Source organism: Puntigrus tetrazona, chromosome 4 (genome assembly GCF_018831695.1).
Source record: "Puntigrus tetrazona isolate hp1 chromosome 4, ASM1883169v1, whole genome shotgun sequence".
NCBI classification, from domain to species: domain Eukaryota; kingdom Metazoa; phylum Chordata; class Actinopteri; order Cypriniformes; family Cyprinidae; genus Puntigrus; species Puntigrus tetrazona.
This window is the reverse complement of record NC_056702.1, coordinates 5,943,330-5,960,173: the sequence shown is the minus strand read 5'-3', so window position 1 is coordinate 5,960,173 and position 16,844 is coordinate 5,943,330. Positions and strand designations below refer to the sequence as shown.

The window sequence follows — 16,844 nt, the reverse complement described above, 5'->3', positions numbered from 1 at the left end:
ATAATAAATGTATTTATGTTGTATTCATTTGTTTTCATTTAGTTTTATTAATTATTTATATTGCATATTCATTCACTTTGTGCTGGTGCAGTCAATATGAAGACCCTCATTTCATGCTTGATAGTTTAAATTTTCCTTAAGAAATTACTTTATTACTAAATATACAATTATTTCACATTCGTGTGTACAAGCACATTAAATCATCTGATACTTTTTGGGCTTTATTTATTGATTATTTTGTCTTAAATTCTTGTTATTCTCTCTCAACAGCTTGAATGTAGTTAGCTGGTATATCTAATTAAGAGGGTATGTTCAATTAGGGCACTTTGAAAGTCACTTCTTCAGTGACGAGGGCTTGATTTGTGTGCCATTCAGATCACGTCCAGCTCCTGCTGGCAAAAAAGAAATGAGTTTTGAGTTCAGAAAAAAAAAATCAATGGACTGCATTCATCAGGGATGTCATCAAAATTTTGATCAACTCTTAAGTCCCTCCTCCTCAAACCGGCAGATAATTGTGTCCCCTGTCTTCCTTCGTCCGAGCCAATGTGACTTTAATAGCGTAAATTAGGTTTGTAATGTATCATTAGCAGAGTGAGGGACCTTGTCTGGTTTAAAGCCCAATCGCTGATTGACTGAACAGACAAAAACCCAAACTGTCATCAACAATTGCCAATTACATGTAAAGTTTATGCCGCAAAACTCCTAATGGCCGTCCATAAATAATATCCAGATTAGATGGGCAATTGTAATCTTTGATTGTTGATAATTATGGGCCTGGCACTTAGAGGGAGAGTTCGCTCGTGATATACGTGAGAGCTTTCCTAATGTGTTTGTGTTTAGAGTGCCTTTGCGAAATGCACTCGGTGAAAGCAAAACACACAATCAGACCAAATTAGCCGAGCGCTGGCAGTCTGTCGTTTCCGACCGGCTCCACCTTAGCCCGAGCCGAGCGTGTGAATTTTTTGCAGATTGGATCCAAATTCATCCTATTGAAAACAACCGGTGGGCTGCTTTCCAAATTCATCTGAGCTTTGATTTTCCTGGGTTCCCGCCTACGCTGTCTCTAGATTGAATTGTCTGATTTTTCAAGTTTCCGACAGCGTTTTGTAAGCTGTAATTCTTGCTGTGAACCTCATTAACATTGCGCCTATCACCCTCTGCCTTTGTTAGTTTTTGTTGCTTGTCCTTGATCCGCTCGGTTATTATATTAAAATTGTGAATAATGCTGCCGTTACAAGTGGCTGTGTCTGTTTATGCAAGTGTGTTTCCGCAGACGTATATATATGCATGGAGAGCCTCAGAGCCATTATAGACAGCCCAGGGGAAAGGCAATTACCCAGAGGGCACCCTGCTGCAGCCAGTCTCAGAGCGATACAAGCAGTCAAGACAGTATCCAGCTTCTCCCCTCAAACCGCCAGCAAAACTTCTCTCTCGTCTTTGAACTGCCTGATTTCACAGTTAGATTTACAGCTGTCGCAGCGGAGGTCAAAGAGAAACAACATAAAAATGTGTTTCTATATCCGCCGCTCCCGCTTGATCTCGCTGGCGGTGTAATGACGGGGTGAAATCTGCTGGTTTATCGGCACAGTGCTGATTTTGTAGATGGGGTTGGGGGAAATGGTTTAATTACTAAAGCTGAGAGCCAATGGTGCTAGCAGACTTGACACATTAACACATCGTCTTTGTGTGTGTGTGTGTGCATTTTGATGTTGCCTTTGCAAAACTTCAATGCAAAAAACAGTCAAAAAATGTGTTATGTTATATTGCATATTGTTATATGCGATAATATTTTATAACATTAACGTTTTTGCTTATTTTGGATCAAATAAATGCAGCCTTGGTGATCATAAGAGACTTCAGTAAAAACATAAAATTTACTAATGTACTCTTCTAACAAATTGTAATTGCATGTCTGGTATTTCAGGTAATGAAACAGATATTTTAGTTTGTGTTTTATGTGATGTGTTTATTGCAGTAAACCGTGGTAATATCTGTGTTTTATATATAAACAGTAAAGACAGTAATATTGTGAAATATTACTGCAATTTAAAATAACAGCATTTTTATTTTAATGAACTTCAAAATATATTTTATTTCTTTGATGACAAAGCTGAATATTCATCAGAAATCATCATTAAAGTTAAAGTTATTTTATCTTATATTTTTTTCTTTTTAACTTTTTTATGCATCAGAGCGTACTGAAAAACGAATCACACACAAACACACATATGTATGGTATTTGTTGTTAAGGTAATGAAAGTTTATGCGTTTATAGCAGCAAACAGCAGTAATACCCCTAAGGTGTTCACTGCAGGCTGACTTTAAATAAGCACTGATGAGGAGACGGACAGCCCTCTGAGACTTGAGTTTTGGGTGTGTGGATGTCACTGTTTGCCCTTCTCACGAACTTCGTTATCGTATATTCAATTATGTATCAGCTGGGGACCCGCAGAGCAAATGAGAAAGAGAGCGAGGGCACCATTTTCACTCATAATGAGGCAACAGGAAAGGCTTGTGTGCATGTGTGCAGTAACATTTGAGCCATATTTTGCCAATCTATGGAAATGCATCACTTTGCATTTAGATTACATGCTGAGATACAATGAGGTAAACAATTTTTTCCTTGCAATATGGGTTAAGGTATTCAAGTAGTGTCAAAGAATGTACACTGAAATGTCCACTGAGTGGCACTAAAACACAGGTTCAATATATGAACCCTGACACACGTTTTGCGTATTGAGACAATTCAAAAGTTGCTAAAAGTTAATGCTCTATCATGTTGGAAATATGCCCTACACCAAAATCAACCCTAAACCTACAAAAGCAAATGCAAAACTGATATAACACAGTGCCATTTCAACTTCCTTTAGCACAGATTTAAACTGCTTTGTTGAACCGGGATTCGAACCGGAGCTCCTCGCTTCTCGAGTACGTCTTTGTACTCCGTGATCTCCGTCTTTGAAAACCCATATATATGAATATGATATGTGTGATGATAATGTTCAAAAGCATCCGTTTTCAAATATCCCAGCATATTAATATTGTTTTGAAGTCACAGCATGATATTCTTGAAGTAATTGTGCGAAAATGACAAATTATTAATCAAAACTGTGTAGATGTGTATGAAAAGGAATAAAAGGTGTCAGATTTTTACTGCCTCTAGTGTCTCTTTCTTTTGGAAACTTTCACCCAGGTACGTTTATGCCATGAGACCAGGTAGGATAAAAGGCGTTTAGTTTCTGTGGTTTCTAGTTAAAACTTGACGTTTTGAATAGGCCGAAACCAAGCTCAACAAACTCATCTGTATTTCTGCCTGTACTAGAACATGATTCTACCCTATTTGTGGATTTTAGTGGACAGATGGAGCCGGGGGTTTGCTCTCTCAAACCGAGGAGAAGTGAGCACCTAGCAACAGCAGCATGACCGCCTGCCTATTACAGCCCAGCAAGTTAATGGCAGTTCCCCGAGGCGAGAGAGAATTCCATCTCCCTTCTCCGCGTGAGTATTCTCCTTTTCCTCCTCCGTCTCTCCAGGTAAAAATGGCAACATGATGCTGTGCTCTTGATTTTGATTTAGTCCACACCTTCTACGATCCGCGACCTCTGCGCAGACATCTGTCCCTCGCTGCATACGTAGTTGCGTTATTTGTGATGCCGATATCGATCCTCTGCTGTTTTCTTGTTCTCTGCTTGTCAGTTTGCCCTCTGGACAGCAGACCTTTGGGAATGTGAAAAAAAAACTGGATGCTGAGAGAGTTTCACATCCTTCAGTCCTCAGTGCTCATCTGAGTTGTCCGCTCATCGCCTGAGGCTATCTGTCTGATAAAGGTGTGCCCAGAAATCAACTATCCACCGACTTTATCCATGTTCCAGAAGAAAATCACATATGTGTCACTACCTTCATTTCTCTGACTGAACACACAGACATTTGCAGAAATCCTGAAATTATTATATAAGGGTCCTACAGCAAAATTTGTCACTAGGTACAAATTAGCATATATTATTTTAAAATCTTTCAACAACTGGAATAGAATAGAATAGAATAGAGCAGAGCCAGTAATTATTCATGTTTTTTAATGTTAAATAATTTATATTTGTACAATAGTAATAACAATAATATTTAAGGTTGATATTATTTTATATTTTATTATATAATATATAAGCTCACAAATGCTGGATTTATTTGGTTAAAAGTATATATATTACTATTTTAAAATCTTTTTCAAAATGATTGTTTTTATGAACAATTGGAATTAAAAAATAACAGATCAGAATAAAGCTTATATATATATATATATATATATATATATATATATATATATATATATATATATATATATATATATATATATTGTAATAAGCATAAACAACTGTATGGCTAATAATAATAATCATCATTTATGTATTATTGTTAATATCATAAAAAGCTGTAAAAAGTAACAGTAATTTTTGTAAAATATTATTATAATTTAAAAGATATGAAAGTTTTAGTAAATGAAAATACAAATAAACAATTTAAACTGTTTTCTAATGTAATATATTTGGAAATGTTTGAAAATGTATTATTTTACTATTTTGAAAATATTTTAAGAATTTAATGTTTTAAATTCTATTTTATCAGAATTTCGAATGGTTGTCAATGGAGAGAAAAAAAATTCCCCCCAGATGGTTTTGTTACGGCATCTATTAGCAGAGGCTATCTAGGTCATGCTACCTAGTTAAACCATGATCCCATTTATAAAAGGTTTAAGTGAATGCTCTACTCTTTAAATGCACATATCTCGATTTGACACCATATCAGAGAAGAATCAAGGCGTTTCCTTCAGACACAAGCGTTAAATTACACCTCTACTGCAGTCAATCAATATAATTTCTTGCACATTTCCTCTTTCAAGTAGCCTGTTAGCACTGTTGATAATGTCTAATTCATGACACAGTCACTTCTGGCCTTGGAGGGTGGATATGAGAGGCTGAAACATGCTGAATTTTACAGCTTATTTAGGTTACAGTAACAGAAAGGGATTGAGACCGGATTTTGGGCACTCTATAGCTTTGCTTAGAAGATCAAAGCCCCTCTGATCCTTAATAGGTAGCTATCAGACGCTTGCTCGCATTTAAAAGGGAAACGTGGCGTGTTCATGGCGTCCACATTCTTTTATAAGGAAGCCTGAAATGCTAATGCTGCTATCGCTAATGCATCAAAAAGAAATGGTAAAAAGCTGGCTTGACTTATCCAGCTTCCTGGTGTTGATTACACATGCCTTTTTTCCGACAGTGAGGAGCTTAAATGCACTCAAGTGAATAGCAAAAATGGGTTTGTTGGCGAACTTGCCCTCTCTTGACTCTTTTATGCTTTGATGTTGACCTAGGAGGTCACAAATTCCAGGCTTAGAGTAGGAAACGGATGAATTCTTACGATTGCAACTGACTAACAGTGTTTCGATCTGAAAGTTATTCGATTCTCTTTGTAATATGATTACAAAGCCTTTTTTATTTTTGGGGAAGAACGTCAACTTATGAATTGTGCACTGTAAGCGCAAGAACGTGTATTAAGAAAGTAAATAGGGTCAATTTTGATTTCCTTCAAAGTGAGAGCCAATAATTAGAAAACTCAAAGTTGTATGGCTGCATTTATCAAGTGGAGTACTACAGCACCAGATGCTGCCGCGGCTGAAAGAGTGTGAAAATATGCTTACAAAGTCAAAATGAAAGTAAATGAAGTATAAAGGAGTGTTTAAACAGTGACATGGGTGGAAAAGGTTTGAGCTCTATTTTGTCAACACAGCATATTAATTTGTCTGGGGCGATTTCCCACATCACTTTACTTTAGCACCTTTTGAGTATGTGGTAACCCAATAACTGTAAAGAAGCGGTCGTGGATGGAGTATGTATGAATAGCTAATGTAGATTGTTCAGTTTCACATCATAGGACTGTAGAGAGAATTGTTATTGATTGCAATCAATTATCAATTGATTATTTAAGCAGTGTGTTGTGCTTTAGCTTTAGCATAAAAAAAGAGAGAGAGAGAGAGAGATTTTTTTCTACCTGGCATAAACGTACCTTGGTGCACTTTTTAGCAAGACATGAAATACGTACCAACAAGTACATATTACTGCAGTTTCCCAAAAAATGAACACTAGAGGCAGTAAAACTCAGACGCCTTTTTATTCCTTTTATTCCGTTTAATAAATGGCGTATGGAGATGTACTCGAGAAGTGAAGAGCTTCGGTTCGATTTGTGTGAAACTACTGTTCGACAAAACTATTCAAATCTGTGTAAAAGGAAGTTAAAATGGCACGGTTGCATCAACAATCACATGGTTTTCAAAATAAATGATATACGTTGTCTTCACAGATTCTCATTACCATAATGTATTTGTTTTCATTTCATGTTATAATTTGTGTCAATAGTGATTGTCTACTCTAATATTGAATTACATTTAATTCATTAAAATAGATTTAAGCATTACAGCAAAATACTGTAGCATATTAATATTTTTACTTCATGTCTTCAATGTCACATGATCCTCTGCATTCTCAGAAATAAAGGTACAAAAGCTGTGACTGGGACCACCCCTTTTCAAAAGGAAAATTTTTGTACCTATTAGGTTCAAATATGTACACTTTAAGTACTAATATGTACCTTTTAAAGTACAAAAAGGTATTGTGAAAGCTTTTGCACCTTTATTTCTGAGTGTAGAAACCATTCTAATATTTAATATTTAATTCTAATACTTAATTCTAAAAGAATTAAAATTGTAATTATAAAAAATATCACATTTATCTGTGTTTTTCTGTATTCTGTGTACTGAGATTTTTTTGCATTTTGGTTTTCCAGTTTCCAGTAAAAATGTATATTGTCATGACAAAAAATAACGCAAAAATATCTTAATGGTCCTAAAATAGGCTTAATTTTTGACCCAGACATGTTCTTGACAGGTTTCCTGAGATTCACCCACACAGTGAAAACATAGTAGGCGGTGTGTATCATCTTGTAAGAATTGTTGGACAGTAGTTGGGCGGTATGACTTCCCATTTCTGATGTAATGCCCTGATAGTGCAACAATCAAAGTCTTGCATTCAGAAAGATATTTGGCCTTTCATGAGAAAATGAAACACACGCACACATCTCCCTTCACTCCGGGCCCATTCTGCAAATACCAAAGCAATTAGAAAGGAGGAAAGGGAGAGAAAAAAAAAACGCTTGCATCAGAGAGCAGAATAGCATTTGTCAGGTATCTTCACGTTGCCACGACAACAGAAGCAAGAGAATTATTCCACACATCTTGACGGGTGACGTCACTCAACCTTCTGCCTGTGCCTTATCTCAGAGAAGAAAGAAAAACAAACAACCGCATCGGTCCGTCACTCACAGCGTAAAACACCTGAGCGGAGAAACCTCGCACGCCCTTCACACGCTCGACCCGAGAGGCAGAAGCAGCTGTGCGATTCCTCCGTGTGCCATAATTCTTGCTTTGTGGGCTTCCTGAAAGCTCTCATTCAGGCCGGCAGCTGCGGTGGACGTGGTTCTCATTAGAATCGGCCCGCTCTCTGCGATAGAGCTTTTAACAAGCGTCTTGTCTTTCTCAGGCCTGAATGGATTGCTGATTGGTGTCATTGCACCGTGAGCTGAACCCCACTGAAGTCCAGCCCTTCTGATGAACCATTGATCAAACGAGAGGATGTGAGGAAGAGGGATGAGAAAGAGGAAGGGCGTCCACCACGAGGAGGAGGGAGAGCTTATACATCAGAGATCGGGTCTGGATTCCAGCTTTCGCTCAATCGACTCTATTGAGACTCATAGCCAATAACAGGAAGTTGAGACCGAGAGGTGAAAAAAACACTGCTAAAACTAGATACATTTACTGAAGTCAATTTAAAACTGCATGAGATATTAAGCTCAGTTTATTTTTCTTGCCCTGTTGGCAAGTTTTTTTTTTTTGGTTTTTTTAGCATAAATGTAACAAGATTTACTGAAAATACTTTGCCAGCAGGGTACGAAAAATACAATCAAGATCCTTTGAAAACAAACAAGTATTATTATCCTATTATTTTCTAAAGTTTTGCTTCTCAATTTAATTTGTGTTGTTTTAATTATGTTTTAAGGACATTTTTACTGGTAAATAACAAAATACTTGATGAAAAAGATGTTGATGATGATAAATTGTGTTTGCGTAGAGATTATCTCATGATAATTACACTTAAGTTGTCTCTGCATAATAAGTCGGGAGAAAAATACAATTAACCTTTAACTGACTGCTAGGTGTCATTCCAGACGATTTATTTTAGAAAGTCTTAGCCTTGCCATCATAATTGTCTCTTTTCAATTATAATATTTTTTTACAATATCACTGTTACTTTTTTATGACTTGCTGTACTTTTTAATCAGTGCAACAAAAGCAGCCTTTGTGAGCCTATATGTAATATAATAAAATATTATATTTTCGAAAAAGATTGCTAGTTTCTTTCTTTGTAATTAACTCATACAAAACGTTAAATTTTTCTGTGGCACTTGAAGCTGCCTATTTATTATAAATTAATTTGTTTTCTAATGGTTATTCTAATAGTTACTCTGAAAAATAAAGTTTTTTTATTTCTGCAAAATATTAATATAGTAAAATATTATGTATTAAATATATTTTAATCCAAATATTTTAATAGAATGTGTTCAGTAGCTCAGTTTTTTCAATATAGTTTGTTCAATATATTTGTTTTTGCTGTGGTTTAAAAATTCACAGAACAACAAAAAAAATGTTCTGCACTTCCAAAAGCCCAACTTGAGCATCAACAAAAATGTATAAAGACACACTGAAGCTACAAAAATGTCTTTACCAAACAGCTCAATGTTTTTTCTTCTTTCGGCATGATCCTTTATCCTTAAAATCTGATAAAAGCATAGAATTTCACTAGTATTGGCTGAAATTTAGGTATTTCGAAAGCCCTACAGCTGGTAAGTTATGGTGTAGATTACCTCAGCTTTGTTAATCATATTCAAGTGAGCTCTTTTGCATTGCCACGGCAGGTACATTGAGAACAGCCAAAGAGGCAAAACTGTATTTGCATTACACTTTTCATATTATATATCCCAATGCATGAGATTAGCCTAGACTGTTTCAGGCCTTAAAATGCACCAAGGCTTTTGGCTTTGGCATTGACCGACTCATATTGAGTGAAGATCATCCGGTGTTTATCACACTCTCCCAAATTCAATGGCAAACTAATGAGCAACTGAACGGATCAATGTCCGTCTCGGCATTTCAAATGCATTACTTGTCTTATAGCTCGGCTTACAAAGATTCCCTATGATTGATCTGCCTCGAAAAACCATTTCCCACGGACACCAAAACTAGCAACTAAACGCCACAGAGATGCTACGAGAAGAAATAGCAGTGGGAAAAGTGTTTGGAAAAATTGAGCCGTTCTTGATGACTTCTGTGAAAGGGAACTCCAAATAATGAGGAGGGAGTAAAACACAATCTTCCCGCTCGCTCTTTTACTTCATTCTATCCTTCACTTCACTGCAACGTGCAGTCCTTTGGTGGTGAAATCATCAGCACTCCATTTTCAGGAGACTAATCTGCGTGCCAGAATATAAATTGGGCTGCGAGAAGGAGGGAGACGAATCGAGCGAAGTGGGAGGGGCGAGGGAAGACAGAGTGTCATTTCCTCTTGACTAACAGCCCTTGCCGTCTATTCTTTATCCCTCCACTTCTGCTTGTAATTGCACAAAGCAGCCGCATTCATCTGACTGGACGTTTTACCCACAGTTCCACTGCAGTTCTCGCACAGCTGTTCTCTGTCTTTCAGGTGCAGCATTACTACCGCTATTTCTTCAGCTGCCTCCAACCATCCTCCTCCACTTCCCTGCGCGGCAACCCCCACGCCTCCGCTTTGTTCACCTCGCAGGGCTGATTGCGAGCGGAGACCTGTGCCAGGTTTCATCAGGGAAAACAGAAAGACAAACAGCGAGGCTCACAATGACTGTGGGTCGCGCATTCTCCGATTTCAATTCTGCGGAGCCGTGCCACGTGAAATGCCGACATTTATCAGTCCCGCGGAAACACAGACGGCTGTCAGTTGAATGTTAGAAGCAGGGCTTGTGCTTTCTAGCATTCAGGGACAAATTATAACAGCCCTACAGCAGTGTGACAGGAAAATAATTATACGTTTTAATTAGGGAGAAGTATTACGGTGGCTTATTTTCAGAGCGATTTCCAGGCATGCTTCGGAAAATACAGATTTATCAAGGAATTGTTTTTAAGTCTGGCTGAAATGACATTTGCAGCTCTTTTTGTTTTCATAATGGAGCATTTTCGGGTCGACTGAAGTTGTTGTTGTTGTTGTTGTTGTTGTTGTTTTTTTTTAGTTGATCGTAAAAAGTTGCCAATAAATACTGGAATGGTGTCACATCTTTAGATCGGAAAAACGGAAGGGTTTAACAACGTTACCTAAAGAGAAAAGTGTTTTGATTAAAGACAAGCATTATTTCATATAGAATATTGAGCAGCAACGAATTGTGCTTAATAAAACCAGCAATAATACATTTAAAAAGTTCATTTCAGTCTGAATTTAAAAGAGTAACACTTTAGATAACAACTATTCACTCTATTCAAGTAGTTGCTTATTTGCATGCATATTAATAGCATGTTTGCTGTTTATTAGTATTTATAACATATATTAAAGCATTATTCTGCATGACTATATTTTAGATCCTTTGACCTTACCCAACACTATAATAATGCATTTTGTATTTTATTTTAATTACATATAGCAAATTTTCTGCAACAGTTTAAATTAAAATTGTTAAATTTATCTCATCTCTATTACTGATTAAAATAATATATATATATATATATATATATATATATATATATATATATATATATATATATAGATATATATATATAGATATATAGATATATAGATAGATAGATATAGATATATATATATATAGATAGATAGATATAAATTAACTGTGCTCCTTGGAATTATCCTTCAGCTTATAGTTATCTTTGCTCTTTGCGTACTAATTTATAAAAACATATTAAATATTACCTTGAAACTTAAATTAAACTTAAACTTATTTCTTGATGCCACTGACCTCCATCAAATCCTTAATGTTCCAATTTTTCTGATGTTATTTCAAGAAGGTAATCAAAAAAAAGTTAATAATTTTGTTGCCATCATAACGTATATCAATCAGTCTAGATGTGTGATTTCACAGTACATTACCCAAAATGTTGCTTTTTGGATTGTTAGAAAATAGCCTGGAATGTTCAAAAATGTTTTAAATATAGCCTTGAATAGAACAAGTTGAACTTATTGAAAGCATATTTATTCCAAAAAATTCCAAAAAGGAGCATACGTTCCCCACAAAACATCAGGAAAAGCACATTTTAAATGCACTGAAGAACCTCCCCAGCGGCACAGCCAGAGAAAGCTTTCATGATGTGATGAAAATGTCGATATCTTCCGACATAGTAGCGATGATCATATTATCATAATTTCCAACAGGAGGGGAAAAGTGATATAACTCAAGCTGTTATCAAGCAGGGTGCTAATTTCAAGTCTGTCATATTCTTAAATGCACAATTGGACGTCTTATTCGAACTAAGCGAGAAATATTCTTCCCGCACTAATGAGGGTGCTTTACACACTCTGAGGCCAAATCATAATCTGCTGGTCGTGGGCTGAGTCCAGGCACTCTGTCAAGTCACATTTCGCTATATGGATATTTGTTGGAAATGAAAGGCGCAACAGAAAATGAAAAGGGAGGTTATTGGATACCTCATTTATTTCGGCATCATTCCTCCAAGGATCTTAAATGCCTCCTGGCCTTGAAAATTACTGAACGCTTTTCCCTTTCTCTACACTTTATTGAAAGTCACACCCAATTTCTGTGATATAATATGCCTTGGAATAAAATCATTGTAAGAGGAAATTCAGAGCAATAAACCCTCTACTGCAGTCTATTCCTCTTTCCCAAGAGATGTACCCAGCATCCCACCTCAACACCTGTGTATTTGATTAGTGCCAGCGCCCGAGTCCCAGAGCGACTTACTTTTTGAACCATGAAGGTGTGGCTTCTTCCTCCCATGGCATCCAATTTGAAGCTGAAAACAAGGAAGCCACATCCTTTGAGATCCCAAGTACAATTCAGTCCTTGTCTTCACTCACCCAAAATGGATTTGGAGGGCCCTTCTTGCAATAAGTTGAGATTTAACATCCAAATAACATTGTGAATATGAATTGAGATCCAAAAGTCTAATCTGTCCTTGATGTAAACTGCATACATGTTGTGGTTTCTCACAATTCCCATTTGTATTTGCCCTCTTTATCTCCCTCGCATCCCTAAGGCCACAGTAACCTCCTAATGTTAGGTTTGCCTGTTTTAATGGTGGGAGGTTGAGTATCTCTCTCATCCCTTTTATTGTGTTCTAGGTCTAAAATGTCTTCATCATCCCTGATGGGTGTCCCGCTGGGAGGCAGGGACAGATGGTGGACAATGAGATGGGTTGGCTGTTTCTGCATGATCTCACCCTCCTCTCACACTCTCACTCGGATAGACTTTCACAATTTTCCACAAACTCCAGATGCCGCCATCTTTCGCATCATTTCCTATTTCTGGTCAGCCCTTTCGCTGCGCAGATATTTGTCTTTCTGCAAACTACTAACATAAATCATTTCCTCCGTGCTGCAATATGTTGCTATATTGTGGAATCTTCAAGAATGATATCACCAAAAGGAATATACTAGCATGATGCTAACAAACTGGTAAAAAAAACAACTAATTGACACAAATTGCACATATCTGGAGGTCCTGCAACAACTGCTATTGAGCTGCTGTAAAAATAGGAATGCCAGTCTTTTTTTTTACTACAAATTTTTGGGGGGGTTCCTCTATTGAAATAAATATCCTTAAAAACTGCATGTCATCCTTTTATTTGAATCACTTTTATGCACTTTTTATTTTATAGTATTCCTGTTATAATATTTCATTATATCTAGATGTGCATTTTTTATCTTGTTTTTTATTAATCTTTTTATTTATTTATGTATTTTTTACTAAATTAATTAAGGCTTTCGAATGGCTTCCTCATAGTTATCACTGCTCATTAAGTATAAAGTATGTTGATTTAAATTCCAAAAGACATAGTGAGATTAAAAATAGAGCATGTATCATTTCCAATGAATGACTTCTTCCATTTTTAAGCCCTTAAGTTTTGACCCCTTATCTGTGCACGGCTGTTTTGCTCTCTCATACATCTTTCTATTCCTCCCTCTCCCTTTCCCAAGAGAGGATCCTGGGAAGAGACAGAGAATAAGCTCCCTGTGAGAGATGGGCGATGCCATTATAAGCACAGTCAGCACATTTCATAAAACGATGCGCTTGCAACCCACATAATGATATGAATAGTCATTAAAAAAAACATATGTAACAGTAGGATTCACACATTTATTTATAAAGACGCATGACCATTGACTAATATCTACCAAACAAAGCATGCACAGATGAAGAAACAGCTGTTTATCTGAGCAGTACAGGTTGGCTTCATTATATCTCAAATGCACAGGCAAAATGCGACTTGCATCATCACCCCTCGCCCAAGGTGAATGGCGGAGATGGTGTAGAATAACACTGCATTATTCCATCAATGCAACCCCCATCCCAAATCAGCACGCAGTATGTGGCTGGCAGGTGCCCCAGAGAGTTAAATGAGCTTCTGCTGATGGTGCAACACACATTCGTCTGCTGCTGCACACATTCATGTAACACACAGCACTACAAGGGCGCCTCTTCACCACAAAATCCCTCTTACGTAATGGCACACACATTAGGCACAGGTACCAGAGGAGGTGACACGATTCAAATAAGCTTGTTTTTATTTCAGAGGGCATTTTGTGCTGCCGCTTTTCCAGAACATGCATGCATTTGCAGACGGAGGTTCTGCGTGTAACTGGAGAGCGTGCGAGTCTCAGCAACTCTGGGCCAACTGTTTTGGTGTACCTTGACTGAAACACAGCCTTCGGTGTTTGGGCTAGCACAGTTCGGGCTCAGGAACTATTTATAGACACACTTGTGTGTGGCTATTAATATATTCATCGCATATGCCTCTAACCAGTGAGGAGTAAATTAACCTAGTTTGCTGGAATATAATAAGGCCCAGAGTGTGAGACTAGCCATTGGGCTTCGCACCTTTATATGCAGGGGATTCGTCACTCCTGCTAACACACGAGTGTCGTTTTATTTATTGTCCATTTTTCATGTCAGTGCACATCGATGGGACTGTAATGTATATCGGGAGCCTCCAGATGTGAAGGCTGATGTGGAGTTTATGCATAAAAATGTTTGTAGTTTACCAAAAATTGCACTGTACTCGCTGTTCAAGTGCTTGGAAGGCTGCAGAAGAATAGTGCTAAGATTCAATTGAAATTGTTTTGTTTCTGCTTTTAAATAACAATAATATGCATTTTTAGACTATAGTGGAATACATAATATATTAACCAATATAATAATAATAATGTAGGTTCTTCTGGTCAAGTGATAATTAATAAACAACATTTTATGTAACAGAAAAGGGACATGCTTACTTTTAAAATTTATTGGGTTTAATGTTTAGGCATTAGCTAATATAAACTTCATAAAAAAGAAGAGTATTACCGCATATGATTTTCATACAAAGGAATTAAGAAAGAGTTCAAAGGTATTTGCTGTTTTGCACAAATCACATATTCATAAATATTTACGTGGAGTTACAGAGATCAAGCAAAACCAAAGCGGCAAATATTTATATTTAAAATAAAATAAATATATTTAGACTACCATTATTATTGTTGTTGTGCCGTTAAATGTTATTGTCAACAGCTCAAGGATGGATGGCTGTTACATAAAATGATTAATAATTGTTAAATAATTATTAAATAATTATCGGTTGACTATGGAAACCGATATTTGAAATATGTAGAAAATTCAGAATTTCTTATTAAAAAATATAGGTGAAATGGATTATTAGTTTAGCCTATCTCTATTTAGAGTTTACAAATGAATGGATAACATGACTAGGCTAGACTAAATAGTGGTTTTAGTTCAGACTCACTCTTAACCAGATGTTTGAGAAATACCATAGTCTTCTGCCATGAAAGCACTATGCATTGCACGATGATAGACACAAGACGTCACTGTCCTACCTTTTCTAATGAGGTCCTCGATATCTTGATCAAATCCAAGACGATGGCATTTGCTCCACAGCCCCATGTTGGTGGAGTTATACTGCCTGCTGCACTCATCGGCGGCGCTCATGGCGAACAGCTGCCGTCTGTTCCGCGCCAGCAGCAGCTTTTCCTCCCAGCGGTCCAGGCGCGAGCGGCTCGCCCGCAGAGGGAGGCTGTTGTTGGGGATGTAAATAAAGCCCGGGTCCTTCCGGCGGCTGGAGAAACTTCGGCACCGCTCTCGGTACCTCCGGGCGTCCGTCTCGTACCAGTGGTCGGAGCAGATAGCCACGGCCAGCATCCCGAGCGCGCAGAGGGACAGAGACAGACCGGCGTAGAGCAGCAACTTCCCCGCAGCCATGCTCGCGTCGCGTCGCGTTCGCTCAGAGCCGCGTCAGCACCACAACAGCTTGGAGAGCTCCTCGACGCGCAGCCGCATCCCGCCGGGCGCGCGAACAGAGAGAACGGTGCAGTGGAATTTGTTTCGAGCGAAAATATTTAAGCCCTTATTTAACGTCCATCCAACGCAGCCCTTCCCATCCAACACCAGCGAACGAAACCAGACGAGACGATTCAGTCCAGTCCTCCAACCAAGCCTTTCGAAAGAAGGCAGAGGAAGATTTCTGTAACCATTTTCATATTAAAGCTCATACAACACCTTCTAAACGGGCTTTCAGACGAAACAGTTTTACAAAACAGCCCGAGCGTACCATTGCGTCACCTAAGATTTCGTCTGCTGTAGGCTATTAAGGACAGGACGCGGTTCACGGGGGATTATTAATGTTTGCATATCCTAGAAAACGTATGTGGGGGTGCAAACTACGTAGCCTACGCTTCTGTAACCAAAAGTTGGTTTACAAGTTAAAGCCTGTTCGCACCAAAGACGATATCGTAGGCTATATAACTATGCGATATGGGCCTGCTACTATATTATAACTCTAAAGATAAATATGTTCTAACAAATGTCCTCGTTATTAAAGAGCTATTGGGATATACAGAGAAACTATATTGTTGGAAGCACTTTCAGTAGGATTTTTTTTCCAGCTAATGAACGTTAATAAAAAAAATTATGATAATAATATAAAAAATAAACATATTGCATCAACTTTACAATCAAACAAGTTACAACACTAAACCTTGGTTGAGTTGAGCATAATATATATATATATATATATATATATATATATATATATATATATATATATATATATATATATATAATTGCATAATATTAAATGCCTATAATACATTACCAATAAAAATAAATTATAACAAAATTGGCTTTTAAATTTCTAAGAGAGAATTCAGCTTAAGGTTTTTTTCATTGTTGTATAAGAGTTATACCTCATTATAGCCTATTATTGAAGTTGGTTTCAGATTTAAACACTTATAAATATAAATTAAAAATCTCGATTAAAGGGAAAATACTGAGAGCCAATCAAAATCAATCCTGCTAGCGAGGCCATTTAAAGCGGTTCGCTGGTGGTGTAGACGCTATATCGTTATCTATTGTATTAACTAGGACTAGTTATCTTTATAATTATCATCCTTGGAGGGAATGAGGCTGAAGGCGAGTTTTTCACCTGCGGCCAAATTGACGCGAAATCGCGTCCACCTAGGGTGGTAACCATAACA

The 16,844-nt window shown here is 37.3% G+C and overlaps 1 protein-coding gene across 1 annotated transcript in view; it reads right to left on the bottom strand.

Annotated features, from left to right (window-relative positions):
• Positions 1-16,844, bottom strand: part of tmem178b (transmembrane protein 178B) — a 74,012-nt gene that overhangs the window by 55,664 nt on the left and 1,504 nt on the right. The window contains exon 2 of the mRNA XM_043237912.1: positions 15,189-15,805. Coding sequence (XP_043093847.1) covers positions 15,189-15,570 — 382 coding nt within the window. The 5' untranslated portion in view covers positions 15,571-15,805. The remainder of the gene's footprint in view (positions 1-15,188; positions 15,806-16,844) is intronic.